Below are 20,855 nucleotides of genomic sequence, written 5' to 3'. Positions count from 1 at the left end.
GTCATTTGCTTAAAATAGTGCTCTGTTTTATTTGGCTGTGCATATTGATTTCAGAATCAGATTCATCAGTCAAAGCCAATATCAACCGGCTTCTTGTCTTGGTAAGAATTGTGTTTTACTGAAATATTTTAGAATGTAATTAAAATTATTGATTTTGAATGATGTAGTCATTCTCTTCAGTGGAGCTACAGTATATTAACACATGAAACAACAAAACAATTAAAAATAAAAAACATCTAGAATTTGAGCAATCATCCCTAATGACAGATTTAGACAGTATCTGCTACTACTATAGACCATGAATATATTTAACACATTCATTTCCCACAGGAAGGCTGTTCTGTGATCTCAGAACAGGAGTGTATCAGTCACACTTTTTGCTTGTTAAGTCTCCTCCTTGTGGTAGATCACAAGAATTACAGCACATTAAGGTGATGGCAATATGAGTGAGACAAATAGACATTTTCATATAATATTAGATCAGTATAATCAGAGTGACAGAGTGTTGACAAATAGCTGTGAAGTATTTGTAATGTTTATTGGTTCTAACAATCTGATTACTATTAGAAGTTTAAGTTTTTGTTTAAAATAATCACTTGTTTCTTTGAAATATTTAATACAGTCGTTTTCGTTGTTTTTAAAAATGCTCGTTTTAATTTGAATATAATTGATTTGCCTATAAGGTTAGAGTATCACATGCTTGAAACCATTTGTCAGCTTACATTGAGAAGTTTTCACTGTGACAGAGGCAGTTTGAGAGATCCAGACCTTCTCTAAATAGGTCAAATGTTGCGAAATGTCAATCTATATTCTCCATTTTCACTTCAGTTTTGATCTATCAGAGGAAATAATAGCCACAATACCGATCATGGAGCGATCCAGGATTTTCTTGACGACGGACCCACCAGAGCTCTCAGAGCTGTTATTAAGCTTATTGTAGCTAGTATAAAGAGCGTTTTGCAAATGAGTGACAAAGTGCAGAGTTCTAGAGGCATATCATTTACCACCAAGTGGGAAGCAAATGTATCATGTTTGATAATTCAGACTGCCTGATAGATTTTATATTACCACTCACTCTATTTCCCCGAGGCTCTGTTTTATGGTTGTACAGTGTAGAGCTCGAGGAATCGTGGGATAGAAGAAAGCGCAGCCGAGTCTATATTTGAGCGCGATGACTGTAATTAGAGTGTGATTATTCCCGGAGACGGCTGGAAAAAAAAAGGCAGCCGACAGTGAGGGAGGTTGCTATGGAAACCGACACGGAGGCAGTGAAAAGGGTCTGTTTGCTGGTGGTTATGTCATGTGTCTGCTGTGCATGTAAAAAAGTTTGGACATTGCAGGTTTCAAGTCAAAAGGAGGCAGAGTAGGATGTTTAGTCTGTGTACACTGTTTTTGTTGTCTCATTTTCAATTCGTATTCTCTTAATTGACCCTTCGCAAAGACCCGCCCCCCTTAGTTACTGTTGCTATATCCGACAAGCCATGGAGCTCTCACACTACACATCATGTTCTCATGCGGTACAAAACACATCGTGGAGCAAAGAGGAAACTGACAACTTGCTGACAGACAAGACAGAGCAGGTTACTCAAATGTGTTAATTTTCAAAATATCATTTTGTGGATCTTTATTGTGTCATGACAGGTCACTGTAGCGCCTCAGTTCAAGCGGCACGTGAACCAATCGTCTTTTCATATTTACTAAACATGAATGAAAAAAAAATATGATGCCCTACAGTTACAGCATAAACTCAAATTTACCTTTTTTATTATTCTTTTATTCCATGGCTTCCATAGACTGCTACTTAAAAACTGTCATTTCTTGCAAACACCAAATGTGGTCAATACACACATTTTCAAGTTTAAGTCCACCGAAGTTAATCTACTCTCCTGTGTGGTTTGTTTGTTGGACAAAATGACTGATTTGGCATTATGATTGGTCTGATCGCCCGTCAATCAATCTCCCTGCGAAGGTTCAGTTGCTTCCTCTCATTGTATTGAATTCTTTTTTATTGCACTTATTTTCTCTTAGTCTTTCCTACTGTGCTCAAACATGCTCACGTTCACATATTAGAATACCATTCTGCCAAAGAGCTGCTTGTTTCCCTTAATATATTAAGTGAGCCAGTTTGGAGTTTACAATGACAGAATTATTCACGATGAAGCAATAAGGCTAATTATAGAGACTGTTTATGCCTTATCATACGACATTAGTCTGACAGATCCCATCACGTCGTGGTGCAGATGAAAACTGCTCTTACACGGTGGAGGAACACTTGTGGTCATTAGTATTCCTCGTGAGGACCGCTGCTATACCCTGCATCCTCCCTGTTCGCCCAGATAGCCATTGAATTATGAAGCCAATCTGAGCCATGGTTTGGGTTGCCTAGCAACGGACTATTGAGTGGCACTGGGTCCCTGGTGATGGGGAGATAAACAAGGGGCCAGATAATGTGTGTGTGTCTCTATATAGGTGCGTTTCCTGATGGCCTGTGTGCTTATCTTGAAAGTGTCAAAAAGAAAGAAAGAAAGAAAATACCCTAAACCCCTGTGGCTATTATGACCCCAAGCAGAAACTTCAGCCTCACAAAATAAACTGATAGCCAGTAGACACAAACAGTTGTGCTTTTTCCTTCAAGCCTAACATGGATGGGCAGGTTTTCTGTTATAATGGTCACTATCATGATCTAGAGGAACAGCACTGTATTAAAAATCATAGTATTATATGGTTTCTTGCTAATTTAAAGAGCAGGATGCAGTTTACCTGATACAAAATATTATTTGCCTCAATAAATCATATATTGTGATCCTGATAGAATGATTGCCATGTTTGATTATTTGATATTTGCACAACATGAAGTATTTTATCAGGGTGGTTTGTGGGAATACTGTTCATACATCGGGGTATAATAGTAAAAATATATTTTAATGTAAATAGACAACATTTTTATTCAGAAATATGTTAAACTTGTGTATTTAAGAAGTATCACCTTAATGTTTTTTTTGTCATATGAATTTAAATGTCTTATATAGCTTTTTGTTAATTGTATGATTTTTGTTATTCATTTTGTTCTTGCCATGAAGATAGCCTTGCTACTGACATGGCATACATAATTTTATATATATATATATATATATATATATATATATATATATATAATTATAATATCACACAGGATTTGGTTGTATAAGTTGTCTGTGTGTTTATTTTGCAGATGGGGTGTTTGGTCAATGTCAGAGATATTCAGGTTCACTTCCCCACACTTACGATGTGTCTGCAGCAGCTGTGCAGCGTTTGAGGAACGTTCTTCAGAAGCTGGCCCACCGAGGTATCGCATCTCTTTGTGTGCACAGCACTCTTGTGTGCTTGTTTATCACGTTAACGTATCACATTTAATTGTTTTCTTCTTTCCACAGTATAAGATACGTTTCACTGTGGAAATTATTGTTTATGTATTCTCAAGTCCATTGTCTGTTTTTCTAATTACACATCTCTTTGTTTACCAACTTCCCTGGCTGTTAATTATTCAGTTCATATCAGCTGTCAGTTGTGTTAGCTTTCAGTCTGTTAACTTCTTTAGATCTGACATTATCCTGTTGACGTGTCGTCTCACTTTAACTGCTTATTTACTGATACTTATTTACCTGACAGTGTTACTGTAGCTCTTTTTCCCTTTTACCTTCTAAATACTCACATTACTGTATAAAATTTTGGGGTCAGTAGGATTTTATTTATTTTTTCTTTCAATTTATTAAAAGAGGATGCATTAAATTGATTGAAAGTGACAGTACAGATTTTTACATTGTTACAAAAGATAAATGCTGTTCTGAAATTTTGATCAAATAACTGTAAGCGAGCACAGGAGACTTCTTTCAAAAATCTTAACAATTCCAAACTTTTGAATGAAAAATAAAAAATATTTAATGTTTCGCTATTGATTTGTGGCACCTACATCTCTGTGATAGGTTGTACCTTACAGTTCTCAAGTTTAGTTGTATTACAGCATCTATGGTACTATCTTCATTGGCTGAATCACTATGATGTGTTACTTAGTCGTAAGATAGAAGTGTCAGGTAAATGAATTCACTGGATATTTTAGCTGTATATTGACCTTGATTGCTTTGCACCTTGTTGACATGACTAAATGCTGGCCAAACTTTTGTGAATCCGAAGATCAGTGAGTAACAGATTAAAAAACATCATCAAAACTTCACTGACAGCAGTTTGTGGTTTCGTCAATGTACTTAGCTAGTAAGTTTTATCCTTGGCAGAACCGTGTCACAATCAGTTCCAGAGCTCGTCATCTCAAGTCAGAGCTGACACACAGCCAAACGTGCACTCATCTTTTGTGGCACGATGTTGCTGTCTGTCACATGGACAGATGAAAGAGAGTAGGATGAAAGGATGAGACTGAGCACTCATCCACTGCTCAGGGGCTTGGAATTGGACATCTGAGGGCTTTCGTGACAGAAAGGTTTCTCAATGATACACTGTGTTAGCCGGGCTGGACTGAATGTACTATCACTGATAGAGGAGAACTTCTGCAGAGATGTGAGTCTTAATCTGTTCAAGCTGAACATATTGTTTGAACACGTCTGATCTGTAGATCTGACTTAAGATACTTGCACTTGTACAACAAACTCTGGGTACTCTCTGTGTTAGACGTCTGTTTAGTGTGTTGCAGTTTTGCTAGAATGGGGTTTCATCAAAAAAGTAAAGCTTGTTTATATAAAAAGCTAATTAGTAACATTGAAGTGATTTTGATACACAGAGTTCCCACTGTTTAAATGATTACAAACTATTTCCTTTAAGCTTTTTCGAACTGTACATGTAACATACAAATTATACTAACCCTATAATATATAATTTTTCATTCAGCCATCCGTATTATGATTTCAAAGCATTCAGATTTAATTCAGGGGGTACAAACATTGGTTTTATCCGATGAGTCACATTCATTTAGCTGTAATAATGCAATTTACTAACTATTTGAGAGGAAATAGATCTGTTGTAGAGGGATAGTTCACCCTAAAACAAAAATAAAAAATCATTAATGTTATGACAAAGGGAGGCGAAATAAGACCCCTAGAACTGTATTATTACTGTTATGGTTACTGAGGAACATCTAAGAAGGATGGTTGATTCTGTCATTGTTCACTGACCCTCATGTTATTACAAACCTGTTTGAATTACTTTTTTCTGCAGAACAGAAAAGTAGATATTTTGAAGGACACTGTGATCTAAAATGACATATGACATTGAAACATTTCTCGTAATATCTTCTCTTATAGTAAATCAGCCATGTTTGGAATAACATGAGGGTTGGTAAATGACAGACCTTTTATTTTTGGGTGAACTCTCTTTTTAAGACCTTCCTTCATAACTGTAGCTGTTATAAGTCAGTTCTAGGGGTCTTATTTAACCTCTCTTTGTCATAATGTTATTTAGTGGGATGTAAAGAAGAACAACTGCTCAGGGGTGCGTTTCCCAAAAACAACTATGGTCACAAGTTCCGTCGTTACCAATAGAGTTCAATGGAACTAACGACCCTAGTTAGCTAACGATGCTTTTGGGAAACGCACCCCAGGTTAGCTCTGCTTTTGCACTGCAGTGTATATTCAAAGCAAGTTTTCTGACATCAGTCAGAACATAGGGCTTATTGTTGTCAGTCTCCAGCATAGCCATTTGGGGGCAGCATGCTCCATCCTGTCTGTCTCGGTGAAGGATCTGAGCCTTTAATAGGCTGCAGAGGCTTGCTCCCAGCTTGATCTTTTCAAACAGCCATAAATGAGAGTTGAAAAGCGTGGAAGGCACGCAACCGTCTTTGGGTAAATTACCAACATGGTAATGAATATTAGAGAGCCAGAGAGATGGCCGACTTACTCCAATTACCCAAGCCAAATAAAGAGAGAGGGATCAGGAGGATGAGAGGCTGTGTTCAGCTTCCCCTCTCTCTCTTTTTTTTTTTTTTTGGATGCAGATGGTGTCTGAAATCTCGGGTTTTGATTGACATGCTGTGTTGCAGTGTTTTTATTTTAATTTCAGAGCGCTTTTGCGAGGGAGATCTCAGACGTCTTTAGATGTTCCCTTGTGTGCGTTTGTGTGTATTCGAATGGCTGTGTGTTGTGTGCATGTGTTTTGTTTGTGTGCTTCCGTCCATGAATTTGTGCCCAATTCAGCAGACAGATGACAAATGTGTGAACCATTAAATGTTTGCAGTTATCTTATCTTGTTTTCTTGTCCATTTGCCCTGGGTTTGCGTGTGTTTCTTATGTGACATTTTTATAGACGCACCCTTTGTTTGTGCGTGTTTGAGATCTGATCACATCTGCCTTGCAACCATCACATTCACACACTCTTTTTAATTCTTACAGAACCCTTCAGCAGACCAACATCCTTCCACATTCCTCTTCACAGCAGAGAGCGAGATAGGCAGATAGATGTAGAGAACATCAATGCCATCGACTCACAGTTCTCTTTATCACGCGTTTAGAGTAGCTGTAGAAATCACGCAATTTGTGAAGCCGCCGTCGCACAACCTGCACAATGTCATTAGATCGATGCCATTGAGCGGACGGCCAGAATGCTCTCTCTTTGTCATATGGGTCTATCATGCAAACTGACAGCCCTCCCTTGCTTCGAGCTGCCCCATATTTCTTGCCATTGTCTTTAGATGTTCTTCAGATTTCCCTGCTCCTGGATTTGAACATTACAGCCCACTCATAATGCATCGTGCCATCCCTTTGATCTTCAACTGTGGTCAGTGTGTCTAGAGATAATGGGAAGTTACAGATGTCTCCTGGAGTAGAAGGCTATTAATGAATAGAGAGGGACAGATAGGAGGTGATAGACAGACAGTTTGGCAAGGAGCAGCTGGAAAGGACAGTGAGAAAGAGGGGGAATTAAGACGGATTTAATGGCTTGTCTCTAAAGTGAGGTCACACATAATGGCCAGCTGAAATACTTCAGAACTGATTCTCTGAAATAATTGAAAGTTATTTGTTCTTCAAAAACAATACTCAGCTGGATGTCTAAGTTGCATAAATAATGTTTCTCATGCTGTTCGCCAGGCTCAAAGCCAGTGATGTTTTACTGTCAGTCAGCTTTCAGTAAAATTTGATTTAATGATCACAATTATTGGCTTATTTGCCAATAAAAGCACATAGATCATTGTTCACTACTGTACTTAGGTTTCGGGGTAAGTAAGGAGTTATTTATTTATTTCTATTTTTTAAATAAATTAATACTTTTATTTCGCAGGAGCACATTAACTTGATCAAAAATGATAGTAAATACATTTATAATGGTACTAACAATTTCTATTTTCAATTAAATGTTGTTCCTTTGAACTTCCTATTTATCAAAGAATCCTGAATGTATCACTGTTTCCACAAAAATAAGCAGCACAACAAATTTAGTGCTGTCAAACGATTAATCGCGATACAGGACACACACATATATTATGTAAACAAAATCTTTTATTTTGGATGCGATTAATCGCGATTAATCGTTTGACAGCACTGCAATTATGTTTATTGTGACACTGAAAACTGGAGTAATGGCTGCTAAAAAAAATCAGATTTGCCTTTACAGGAATTTAAATATACAGAAAAACAAGTAATTTAAATTGTAATAATATTTCACAATATTACAGTTTTTTATTTATTAACACATCTAAACATTTTTTTACTGTATTTTTGATGAAATATTAAATGCAACCTTGATGAGCATAAGAGAAAATCATGTCAACTCCAAACTTTTGAACAATAGTGTAATTTAAAAGTATTATATTATTAAGGAAGCCCAAAATTATGCTTTTGAAGTCACTATATTGCTTGATTTGCGGTGTCTTACCGGCCTATAACGATCCTATAACAATCCATTTTGTAGTGTGTCTGAGGTAGATTTTGGGCTGTATGTATGTATGTATTTATTTATTTATTTCAAAGGATATCTTATTGTTCTCCATCCTCACCATTTTTTTATTGCAAAAATTAAGACAGACATCTTTGGCTATTTAGTCTTAGTCACATCTTATGCCATGAGCGTCACATTTTTAAGATGCAGTGCCAATGTAATTGATCTTTGAAAAATGTGTCTCTACATTCCTGTGTTCTGTTCCACACTAGATAATATTGTACATATTCTAAATTACAGATAATATCCAAATATCTTTTTTTCCCTCAGGTGCATTCAACAATTAGTAGCTGTTTATTTTCCAAAATAGTTGCAAATATACAAATTTGTTCATTAGATGTATATAGTGTATATAGTGTACCTGATTATATAGGTTCTGGTGTGGGGTACAGGTAACACAACACAAGGCGTATGAAGAGACGTTTATAGATGTGTAACATGGCCCTCCAGGCTTACCAATGACCTCTGGCCTTACCATCATCCAGGTAGAAACTCCATGTTCAGATAGAAGCTCAGCGAAGCAAAGTGATTCACCTTGACATGTGCATTACAGCTGCTTACTCTCATGGCCCACGAGAGACGAGACACGGGGGAGCAAGAGTGAGAAAGACAGAAAGAAGGAGAGCAGGGGACACTGGCCACAATAATGCACTACATTTTTGATGAATACCTCTTAAAACCATCCATGACACCTGTGTAGATGTTTGCGTGCAGGTGAGATGTTCGGAAACTCCTGGGAATTCATTTGCTTTACAACAGATTCTTGAAATATCTTTCCACAGTAATGTGCAGAATATAATAGTACCATAGTAACTAGATGGTCAGTTTGTTTTCAGCTTATTAGATGCTGTGGTGAGCTGTAGGTTGATAATAAACACTGTTATGTGGAGCTCAGATTTTAACATCATTTATTTCACATACAAATGTATTTAAGCTTGAACTAAAAGTGAAAGACATGACAAGACAAATAATGAACTGGCACATTCTGCGCAACTATGGAAACTAGCAGAAGGATGAGAACATTGGTATAAAACTTGCAAGTGGCATAACAAATAACATGAAAACACAAATAAACAGGAGCACACAAATGCATAACAATACAGTACAATTCAACAGCAATAAAAAGGCAACAAATTAGATTTCAGCAGCCACAATGCATGCTGGGAAAATGCTATACTCTGCCAAATAATCTTGGGTGTGCTACAAATGTATTTATATGTGTTGTTTATTTGATAGTGTGAGAGAAGCACTATATCTGACAGATCAGACTGTGAAAAACACATTTGATTGGTACCTGTTAGCCTGTGTGTAAGCCCTCCAACATGCTAAATAATGAGTCCTACATTTTACTTAGATTTCTTCTTTGCACACTTAAAGTGAACTGTCAGAAGGGCTGGTCAAACCTGCATTACAAAACAGGGACAAAATATATTGTTGGCAATTATTGCAATCAGTGCTTTAACAGAGTAGAAGCGCATGTGTCCTTGAACATGTTTATTTTTTAATTGTCTGTTTGCATATTTACAAAACATTTGAGTTAGCAAACCTGCCAATATGATTCACATTTTGTTACTTGCATTTAGTTTCGGGCAATTTTATGTTTTTTATTTTATTTTTTTATTCTTCAAAAGTGCTTTTCAGAACAGTAAATGTCAACAGTTTCTACAGAGCTCTCTGTGGTTCTCTTTTCCATAGAGGGCTTATGATTATCATATTATTTCTCCATCTTTCTGCATCTGTTGCTCTGCAGCAAAGTTCACATCATTTTGCATGGGCTTCACTCAAGACAGCCAGACAGTATTAATCTGTCCAGAAGCCCTCTCTTGAGGAATTCCAAAATGCTGTTCTAAACAGATGCTTGACTAACACACATTGCTGCAGTGTTTTCTGTTTTTGCCATTTTCTGGCCAATGGTGATGGCTTTTGCAGTAGATCGGGCTTGTGTGTTGTGCGTAGGAGGCAAAGGAGGTTTTGATGACCTTTCATCATATTTAGATAAGGAATATTAGATCTCAGATCCTTGATTGTCAGTATAATATGGCACTAAAAATTAAGGGCTGAATGGAAACCGGATATCCAACGTTTGCAAATGATAATCCGTAAATTAATGATCATTCTGTAATTGTTAATGGTTTTCATGGAAGGTTACCCTTTTTTTTAGAAAGGGGCAAAATCTTGTATAAATCATATATATTGCTACAGTATAATATATTGGCAGTACCACCTTTTAATGCATTTAAAATGAGCTGCTTTCAATGCTGCTTTAATTTTATGCTAGATAACAGTATTGTAAACATGTCAGCTTGCTCTCACAACAACAACTGAAAAAAAAAAAAAAATTGTGCCTCTAATGGTTAAAATAATGGGATACCAGGGTGTACCGTATTTGTGGAATGTGCCACCTGAGTTAAATTAATTAGTTCATGAAGATACTATGGAAATCCCATATAATCCAGGAAAAGCCCACCTGCCCCCCTGTCTAATTTATGCTATTATACTATCACAATAAATTAGGCAATTCATGATGAACAGAATTAAATCAATGTTTGTCAGCTTCACTAATTGGAAGATGGTTCCACATTAACTTGTGCACCCATTTGCGTATTGACCCACACAACCAAAAGCCAGTCAAAACAAAGAATGGAAGGCAAGTCTGTTGCTGAAAAAGGGATTTAAATATTTGAAGATCATGGCATTCACTTAAAAAAAAAAAGCAATAGATGTCTGGAAGACACCCCCCACCACCACCATCACCCCCACACACGTTTTGATAGCAGCGACTTCAATGACCGGTCTGCTAATTAGTAATAGCACATTATATCAGGCTCCATCCAAGACCTAATGAGGTGGACCTTTGCTGAGGCAAAAGGGTGCAGAGCTCGAGGGTGACAGGAAGGTATAACAACATTGTAAGTGTGTGTGTTTCCATGGAGGGTAAATGCTGGCGTAACACATAAATGCTCAGCTGTACTTGTGCTTGCAATTTCTCTTATGCTGTTCTCTTAAATGAATTTTTATGCAGCTTTTTCTTTTAGTTATTTTTGGTTTTGGATGAAAATATCCATTAAGTTTAGTCATGTTCATTCATTTTAGTCAGTTTTTAAATGGCAACTAATTTTAGTGAATAAAAATAACATTTTAGTTGAAATTGTGCAAAATTAAACCAAATACTCAAACATGTTAAATATTGATACACTCTCAGAAAAAAAGGTACGAAAGCTGTAAATGGGATGGTACCTATTCAAAAGGTACATCTTTGTACCCAAAGGGTTCATATTGGTACCTTAAAGGTACGCATCGCTACCTAAAGTTAAATACCTAAAAAGTGCAAAAATGTACTTTTTGAAAAGATACTGCCCCAGTGACAGCCATTGTACCTTTTTTTTTTTTCTCTGAGAGTGTACAGGTTAAAATTAATACAGTATGTAGCAAGTAGTCTCTTTATCAGGGGCGGATCTAGAAAATAATTTTTAGGGTGGCAAAGGGGTGGCATGGGGTCTATGAGGGGTGGCAACACCAAAGCAAGCCCCCATGCATAGTTTTTGGGGATTTATTGTCTGACATGCACAGTTGTGTTCACAAATATTGCATTACCATTAAGTAATCATCTATACTGTTTAAAATGAAAAATAAATAACAACATTTCAATATCCATCATGGCACCAAGTCAATACACAATATAAAAAACTTCAAGAGGTTATAAATGTTTCTGAGCTTGTATCATTAAAGAAGACATTCTGTTATTACCAGAGGTGGGATTGTCTGTAATCACCCAGGACACTATCAATAGTCCAGCAACACCCCAGCAACTGCATAGCAAAAGCCTAGCAACCATCCAGAATACCCTAGCAACCAACTAGCAACACTTTAGCAAACATCTGGAACATCTAACTGACCAAACTATTCATGTTTCTTAAGCAAGACTTTAAGACAAGCCAGCATAAATTTGTCTTTCAAACTTTTCAATCTATTTATTACAAGTATTCTTAAATGTTTGCACACAATTCAAATACACAGATGACTTTCCTGCCCAGTGAACACTCATGAGATCAATAACACTTTAAAAAAACACTTTAAAACTCTTATTAGGATTCAAGAATTATTTTTGCAGCTCAATGTCTATTACAGTATACAACATAAATTAAATTACAAATAATAATAATAATTCAGCAATGAACTTTTGGGAACAGATAATTTTCATTTTACTACTGTAAAGTAATCTTGCAGTAGATGAAAAACACTAGAAAAGTTCAAATACCAAAGAATCGTATATGAACTTGGTATGCACCACAATACAGTACAGTACAAAATAAAATAAAATTCAGCATCCTCTGCACATTTGGTCAAATTTCATTACAGTATACAGTACTATAGCAGTTTCCTGGTCTCCTGACACAAGACTATATCTCTAGGCAGTCATTTCTCAGTTCTGCAAACATGCAGTACACATAAAAAAATGGTTACAAATAAAATTTGACAGTCACGTGTTTGAAAGTGTACAACATGTGCTACAGTTTACTGTACATATGTGACCCTGGACCACAAAACCAGTCTTAAGTCGCTGGGGTATATTTGTAGCAATAGCCAAAAATACATTGTATGGGTTAAAATTATCAATTTTTCTTTTATGCCAAAAATCATTAGGATATTAAGTAAAGATTATGTTCCATGAAGATATTTTGTAAATTTCCTACCGTAAATATATCAAAACTTAATTTTTGATTAATAATATGCATTGCTAAGAACTTCATTTGATCAACTTTAAAAGCAATTTTCTCAATATTTCGTACTCAATATTTTTTTGTACCCACAGATTCCAGATTTTCAAATAGTTGTATCTCGGCATACATATACAAATGTAAAAACAATTTGTTAGTGAATGGGCTGCGCTTTGTGTTTTTGACTCAAAAAGTACCGGTTCATAAGAGTTATTTGTTAACGAAGCTGACTACACTGGGCGCGCTGCGTGCGCGTGCAACCATCGTGCACCATCATGAGCTGACATCGCCGCGGCTGAAAAGTAGCACATGAAACACTGCTTACATTTATGTTTTATTCTGTGATAATTCTGGGGTGGCAGGTGGGGTGCCACCCCGGTAGATCCGCCCCTGCTCTTTATGCTTTAGTTATTAAGTGAATTATGTTTTGAGTGTATTCACAACGTGACTTGCACATTCTGACTAGCACCTTCTCTTGTCATATTTTCAACTGTTTATTTTGATCAAAATTAAGTTATGTCATGATACTCATTTTTGTCTCATCATTAAATGAAAAACCTTATAGCAAACACTTAATTATTTGACAAGAAATCTATATTTAAAAAATTGATTATATGTTTTGTGTTTTATATTATTAACATGCATCTCCAGACCCCTTAAAAAGTCACAGTATCTCTAATGTGACATTTCTCTCCTTCACCCAGCATGCTATTTGGTGATGTATAGAATCCACAGATGGTGGCAGATGATATTTAATTGTAAGCCAGCTGAGCCGAGGCCCCACTGTAAGCCCACGATCTGTCTTCTGCCTTTTTTAGCGATATATGTAAATAAGAGATTTACATTGTCTGCCCCCACCCATCATGTTTCCAAGCAAACAGATTAACAGGACTGAATGTCGGAGGCTGGTGGAAGGCTAATGAGGTCACATCTATAGGGGCTTAAGGAGATGCTCTTCAGATCTTTATTCGTTCCTCTGCATCTGTGGCTGGTTAATGACATTCCTCCCATCCATCCGTTCAATCACCGCATACCTGTGTCCCTTAGTGTGGTGAACAATCTCAAGTATTTCTGATTGGGTGACATTTGCATGAAAGCTGGGTGAACACGTTTTCAGAATGCACAAGATGGGATTTGATGCATCAGTTTGGTGTTTTTCTATTTATGTTTCTCCTCCATGGAATTCAGAAAGTGTTGTGATTCTGACCTGCCCCAGTCTTGTTTCAATGTGTGAATGATTGCATATGCAATTCTTCAGATAACTGTGCAAGTCTTTAGTCTGCATGAAAAGATATGAACTAATTAACGTGAATACTTTGAATATCAGCACCAAGTTATTTAAAGTTCTGCTTGTGGGCAAAGAGAGCAGCAGTGTGCTTCAGCCATGATGGTGACTTAAAATAGTTTCTGTTGTCTGGTCTTTGTAATGTCTTTTTAAATGTCAGCAATTCAAGGTGTAAGCAGGGTTTCTTTGAATATAATCCGGTTAGTTTATGTATATGTTACTTTATGGTTCTCTCTGTCTGCTTTATTATAGGATATACTTGGCAGGATGACACAACTCAGGAGGTAATCTCAGAAGAGCTCTCACAACTACCCAAGGTTCCTCTTGAAGGATTTACAAACACCTTTTCTCGTTTCAATGGCAATTCCAGGTGAGCTCCTAAATCCTCTGTTATGTTTAGCATCCGTGACAATAATGTGTTTATGGAAACTTTTGTTGTAGTTCTTTTATTCAGTTTTAGTATCTTTATGTAACAGTTGTTGATAAGACACTTTAGTAACACAAGTTTTATTCGTTAACATTTAGTGTCTTGAAATCATTTCTGCAGTGTTTAATTATCTAGGTTAATGATCATTTATAAATTTACTATTGTTCATAGTTAATTATTGTTTGTTCATAATTCATTAACTAATGTTGATTTATATAACTTGAAATGTTAAAGTGTATTAGTATGTGTAGAAATAAACATTAATCAAGCTTTATAAATGCTGTAAAAGTATCTAATGTTCACAAATTGAACCATAGAGTAAAGTGATAATCTGATCTGGACAGGTTTGTATTCTAGACACTTTATCTACTATAATCTGTTTATCTGTTTTTAAACATGGAATTGTATTATAAACATTCCCAATGGGGACAGGAAGCTGAAGGCTCAGAACGAAGAAGTGAGCAGGACACTGCAGAGGTACCTTCAAGGTTTCCTGCCTTCTGATGTTGCCTCCTTCAAACAGAGTCCTCAAGGGCAGCAAGCGCTTTGGAAGGTGAATCTCCAACAACTATATATATTTCTGTTTACTCACATATCACTTGAAGTATTTGGATGCATAGTGACTATATGGCAGTTCTCCTTAAAAGTGAAATCAGTAGTTTTTGGAAGGGCATATTTTCAGCTTGAGACTGTAAACAACTGGGCAGAACTATCACACATACATGGATATGCTTTCAGGGTGTACAAAATATAGTAGTTACTAAATGCATTATTTTGATCACTTCTAACAAGTGCTCTGTACATGCTGTGGAATGTTAGATTTTTCAAAATTAGCCATGTATTGCTACTTGTTCTGCACTTCTTTAGACAACTGTCAGATAAGCACATAGCTACTAGGGACATGTAATTCAAGGTGCAACCTGCTTGGTACTAAAAAACACCATCACCAAACAACTGTTCATGAAGTTAACAGTCATGAGAGTTGAAAAGTTCACTGCACTATTGAACATTAGTACCCTGCGGTGCTTTTGGAGTCAGTGGTGTATGTGCTGGTTTGTTCAGCGAAGCCCACCCTGCTGTTCTAAAGTCAGCTTGGCCTTCTATTCTGCAAAGGTGGGAAGAATATAATTGTTTTATATAATCTCTCAAATAGAGCAGAACAATACGCAGAGCAAAAATAAGGAGGCTGACACAATGTTAAAATGAAGCTAAAACTCTTTAAACGTTATTATCTTCGTTCTGTTTTTGAAGTTTTTCTGCAAAACCATATGTATATTATGTATATTATTTATGCATTTATTTACATATTTATTTATTCTTCTCCCATAGTACAGGGGAGATGGCCCCCGTGATCATAAGGGTATAATCCAGCTCAAAGAGAAGCCTCCTTCACCCCACATCTCCTTCCCCAAAGGCCAGCCTGATCTCCAGGCCGTTGTGGAACAGCCTCCCCCAGGTCGATCATACTTCACTGGTTATGAGCAGGATCGTACTGGAGTCCCTCTCGCTGAGCTTCAGCAGTATCAAGCTGGGCCCGTGAGAGCACAAGATCCTGGTAAAGGTCAAACACAGGGAAAGCTGCGTTACTTCAGCCTTCAGCGCACTCCAGCTACCAAAATAGAAAAACTGCCAGGAGCTTCCAAGCAACCTCCAAAGCCCCAAATCGAAAAATTGTTTTTCAAATCTTCAACAAGCAGCCCTGCTTACAAGGAAGCCCTCAGTTCAGTAGATGGTGAGCTAATCCTTCTTCTTCTATATGTATATTTGTTATATAAATATTTATATGTGCATTAAAAAAGAAGCCAGGAGAAACAAATAAAGAATTCAATTCTCATATTATGTTTAATCAAACTCCTTTATGTTAAACAGGGTCATATTATATTGGCTGTGATGAGTTTTTGCATTATGATTATCCATGTTCAGGATCAGTCTGAAGTGACTGAAGAAACATTGATATCATTATGATAATTCATGCCCCAAAATTTAAAAAAGCATAATTATTAAATTATAAATTTACCTTAATCAGAAAGAGACTGAGGTAGAGATGAGAAACACAGTCTGGCTCCAAATACTTATGTCAGATGAATTAAGCATAATGTGCTGAGCAATTACCCTGTTAGGGGCATTTATTGAATTGCACGCAAACACAGTTTTGTGATGGGTTTATACATTTTTTTTTAATCAAATAGGGGTCATACAAATTAGAGCAGGGGGTTCTTGTACACTTGCAAAATACGAGATAGTTTTTATATCTTTGCCTCTGTTTTCTCTCAGAGAAGTTCATTGATGGAGTAGTTAACCAGCTCGGACGTCAGAGCGTCAGTGTAGATACTTTGACCCCAAAGGACCTGGACAAGCTCTCCAAGGTCATCGCCCAGGCCCTGCAGGTGGTGGATGGAGTGGAAGGGGTCAAAGGTAGAGAAGCCACACAGGATGAAGAGGAGGCAAAGAGGGAACCCAGTCAAGAGTTACATCAGATGGAGAAAGCAGATGATGACAGCACACATAAAGGTAGTCACCCCTTAACAAAGACAAATTTTTGATAAGTTCCTCGTTACACATGTTTTAAAACCTTAGTTACAGTCCTAAAATCAAGAGCCATGATCTTTACCATAATTTTAAATTCTTTTTACAGAAGCAGAAGATTCTACCCTTAAATCTGATGATAAGGTAATATGTGGAAATAAACAGGGCCATGTGACTCATATTTTTGTGATAGTCAATAGAATTGCCAGTTTAATTTTCTGTTTCCAGGACAAAGGTTTCATCAGCCAGCTGCTAGAGTTCCTGGATCATAACTCTGGCCCTGGATCTGTGCGTCTTCCCCAAGCAGAAGAGCCTTTTCTGGGGTACGTTGACCAGCCAAATGCTGGAAGCCCATTGAGAGCTAGTTTGGAGAATGTCCAGAGCCGGACAACACAAACAGAACTAGACCTGATGAGGAAGAAAATGGAACCTGACACTTTGGATATAGAGCCAATGGAGGATGCTGAGGTAGAACAGTGGATGCACGGTTCTCCGGAAGTTAAACCAGAGGTTCAATCAGGAAAAGAGCCACAAAAAAATTCCATGGAGAAAGAGGAGGTGGAAAAGAAGGGTGTGAGAGTGGAAGTGAATGTTGCAGCATATTCAAGTCCACACGATGGAGATTTTGGCTACATTATTACCGAAGAGTAAGTATAAATTCTACAGAAACACTTACATAGACTGTCATGATGAGAAACAAGATGTTTGCATGGACACATGGATCTACAGTATGCTTTTGAAAGAAATCTCTTATGCTCACCAAGGCTTCATTTATTTGATCAAAAAATACAGTGAAAACAGTAGTATTGTGAAATATAATATTTAATATTATTATTATTCAATAATAATAATAAAATATTTGAAATAGAAATCTTGTAAAATCATGAATGCATTTTTTCAATTTAATGCAGCTTTGCTGAATAAAAGCATTAATTTCTTGAAAAATCTTGTTGAGTCAAAACATTTGAAAAGTAGTGTGTATTCATGTATGTTGTTATATATATACATACAAACAAATCAATCAAAATTGACTATAATGTGTTTTTTTTTTTGCTTCAGTCACAAAATAACTTACAACCTGGTCTCATGGCATAAATGTACCTGGGTGCACTTTTTAGCGAGACCGTTTTTACATACCTTACTGCACGTTTCGTCGCAGTTTCATAGAGAAATGTTCACTGAGTGGCGCTAAAACACGGGTTCAATACGTAAACCCTGGCACATTTTTGTTATGTTGATATAGGTACGTATTGCTGTGTTTTTATTACATTGCTTCAGGTATGTATTGCGGCGGTTCATAATTCAAAAATCCTGGGACCGTCGCTAAAAATTAATGATCTATCGTGTTGGAAATATGCCCTACACTAAACCCAACCCTAAACCTATCCGATAGTGTTGACAAATGCAAAACTGATATAAAAACGCATTTGTTGATGCAACCGTGCTATTTGAACTTCCTTATATGCAGATTTGAACTGTTTTGTCAAACCGTAGTTACACGGGATTTGAACCTGAACTCCTCAGTTCTCAAGTACATCTCCGTACTCTGTGAGCTACCGAACAAACCTACCATCTGTGAAAACCCGTTGATATGAAGCTGGATATGTTTGATGCTAACGTTCAACAGCATCAGTTTTCAAATCTCCCAGCATATTAATATTGTTTTGAAGTCATAACATGATATTTTTCAAGTAATTGTACAAAAATTACGCTTTATTAATCGAAACTCTGTAAATTTGTGTAAAAAGGAATAAAAGGCGTCAGAGTTTTACTGCCTCTAGTGTTCATTTCTTCTGGAAACTGCAGTGATATGTACTTATTGGTACGTATTTCGCGTCTCGCTAAAAAGTGCACCCAGGTACGTTTATGCCATGAGACCGGGTAGCAAACTTATCAGTAATGTAGCATTGAAATTTTTAGTTTAAATGATTTTGCAGGGTATTATATTCCAGTATTTTATCAGAGCATGGCCCAATACATGTTATATTACCAAAGTTTCCACATGTTTTCAGGCAATGTTTTCTTCACAAGACCAGTGTATGTTTTATAGAAATTGATCTAACCATGTTAATCAGGAGTCATCTGTGTTTTTACAAGGTTACAATGATTTCTATGCATAACAGAGTCTTAAACTCTCTCAGTCACAATTTCTTTTGTTATTCAGTGTTCATACTCAGTTTATGTTACTGCATTCCATATTGCGATTTATTTGGTTTCCCTCATTCCTCTCTGTGTACATTAGTGTTAGTGTGTAAATGGTTGTGTGTGTTGTGTACATTTCTCAAAGCGAAAGATGATGGCATCCACAGCCACTGCATCTCCAATAACTTGATTTATTTCACAGAGGCTCGCTTACTGCAGTCCCATTTAACTTGGAGTACCTGAAAACACACAGACACATTCTCAAAAAGGAGATTTAAAAGTGTGCAAGTGTGTATTGGAAGGCAGTGGTAGGCGTGAAAAAGCATCAGGAAAACAGTTGCACTCTAGCATCTTCTAATTCTCACTTTCTTTCTCATGTGTGTGAATATGCTTCCATTTTGATGCATATCATTCTTTAGGCTTGTGTGCAAGTCGCTTCGTGTGTGTTTACACGTGTTCTGATGTGTGAGCGAGTGCGTGTGTTTTAACTCTGGCTGGCGTGGCCATATCATAAAGACATCACACTTCACAGGGATTCCATTTACACCTTATTGTTTGCCTCATTGCTGGAAAATACAGGTGATTTATCAAAGCATACAAGCCACCTGTGTCCTATTCCCTATGTGTTTTTATGCACTCTCTGCTCTCTTTATACCTCCTGTGAGCTGTGTTCACTATTTCAATATTGTATCTGATATGGCATTCATCTAGCAGCACCCAGATCTGTAAATGTTCTCATCTATTGCTGACAGACCTCATATGTAACTATTTTATAAGTGCTGGTGTTAAAAGGCATGTTTTAAATATTAATTGTTATATTTTGCAGATTTTGTCATGTTCATCCTAGAACAATTGTGTTAATTTTTTCAATCTCAAGGTTGAGAACCTTTGTTATAGTCCTAAATATGAATACTATGGTGTGTAACTATGCTCTAGACATGAATCATTCCTTAAATCGAGCAGGAGAAATGTACTAGTATGTACTCTTTTAAGCAATTGGATTTGTGATTTTCACCCAACAGAAAATAAAATGGGTGAAGAAAAACATCTTATAGACTTAAAGTAAAGGAGAGACCTGAGCCAAATTAAATTTATTCATTTTGAATTATCGCCAGTAATCAGCCACCTACACTGTCGGAAAAAAAGGTACAGAAGCTGTCCCTGGGAATTTGAAAGGGTACCAATATGTATCATTTAAGTACTAATATGTACACTTTAGATACAAATATTCAAATACCCAAAGGTGTACCTGAAAGGGTACTGCATAAGTGACAGATTTTGTATCCTTTTTCTGAGAGTTTAACTACTGCATGTCTGCATTCTAAAAACTACATAGAACATTTTGTAAACCCTTAGCAACACCCTGGCAACCACCCACAGCACCTTAGTTTTCTTGTGAAAATGTACAAGTCTAATTGGTTTATCTTCTTCTTTTTGTCCATACCTAGTTCGTTATCCACTGATCAGGGGCTGAACCTCATGGAGCTCTTAGCTGAGAGAGTCAGCCTTCATGTAACAGATTTTCTACAACTCTCGTAAGTGCACACACGTGCGCGCACACACAGTCTGGCATATATGGTTTACGGGGACTCTCCATAGGCGTAATGGTTTTTATACTGTACAAATTGTACATGCTATTGCCCTACACCAACCCTACACCTAAACCTACCCCTTACAAGAGACTGTCTGTATTTTTAGATTTTCAAAAAAACACCATTTAGTATGTTTTTTAAGCCTTTTGGTTTATGGGGACATAGGCAGTGTCCTCATAAACCACCTTCACGTTGTAGTAGCCATGTTATTATACAGATTTGTGTCCTCATAAACCATATATACCAGTTCA

At 36.8% G+C, this 20,855-nt stretch overlaps 1 protein-coding gene across 1 annotated transcript in view; it reads left to right on the top strand.

Moving 5' to 3' along the window:
* The window catches only part of ptprn2 (protein tyrosine phosphatase receptor type N2), a 189,365-nt gene that overhangs the window by 43,062 nt on the left and 125,448 nt on the right, over nucleotides 1-20,855 (top strand). Inside the window, exons 3-10 of the mRNA XM_058781550.1 lie at nucleotides 3,212-3,325; nucleotides 14,170-14,287; nucleotides 14,777-14,897; nucleotides 15,674-16,076; nucleotides 16,619-16,855; nucleotides 16,980-17,014; nucleotides 17,099-17,517; nucleotides 20,461-20,547. Coding sequence (XP_058637533.1) covers nucleotides 3,212-3,325; nucleotides 14,170-14,287; nucleotides 14,777-14,897; nucleotides 15,674-16,076; nucleotides 16,619-16,855; nucleotides 16,980-17,014; nucleotides 17,099-17,517; nucleotides 20,461-20,547 — 1,534 coding nt within the window. The remainder of the gene's footprint in view (nucleotides 1-3,211; nucleotides 3,326-14,169; nucleotides 14,288-14,776; nucleotides 14,898-15,673; nucleotides 16,077-16,618; nucleotides 16,856-16,979; nucleotides 17,015-17,098; nucleotides 17,518-20,460; nucleotides 20,548-20,855) is intronic.

The sequence above is a fragment of the Onychostoma macrolepis genome, chromosome 07 (assembly GCF_012432095.1).
Source record: "Onychostoma macrolepis isolate SWU-2019 chromosome 07, ASM1243209v1, whole genome shotgun sequence".
In the NCBI taxonomy this organism is placed as follows: Eukaryota; Metazoa; Chordata; class Actinopteri; order Cypriniformes; family Cyprinidae; genus Onychostoma; species Onychostoma macrolepis.
The sequence above is the reverse complement of the archived record's forward strand: the minus strand, read 5'-3'. Positions and strand labels throughout refer to the sequence as shown.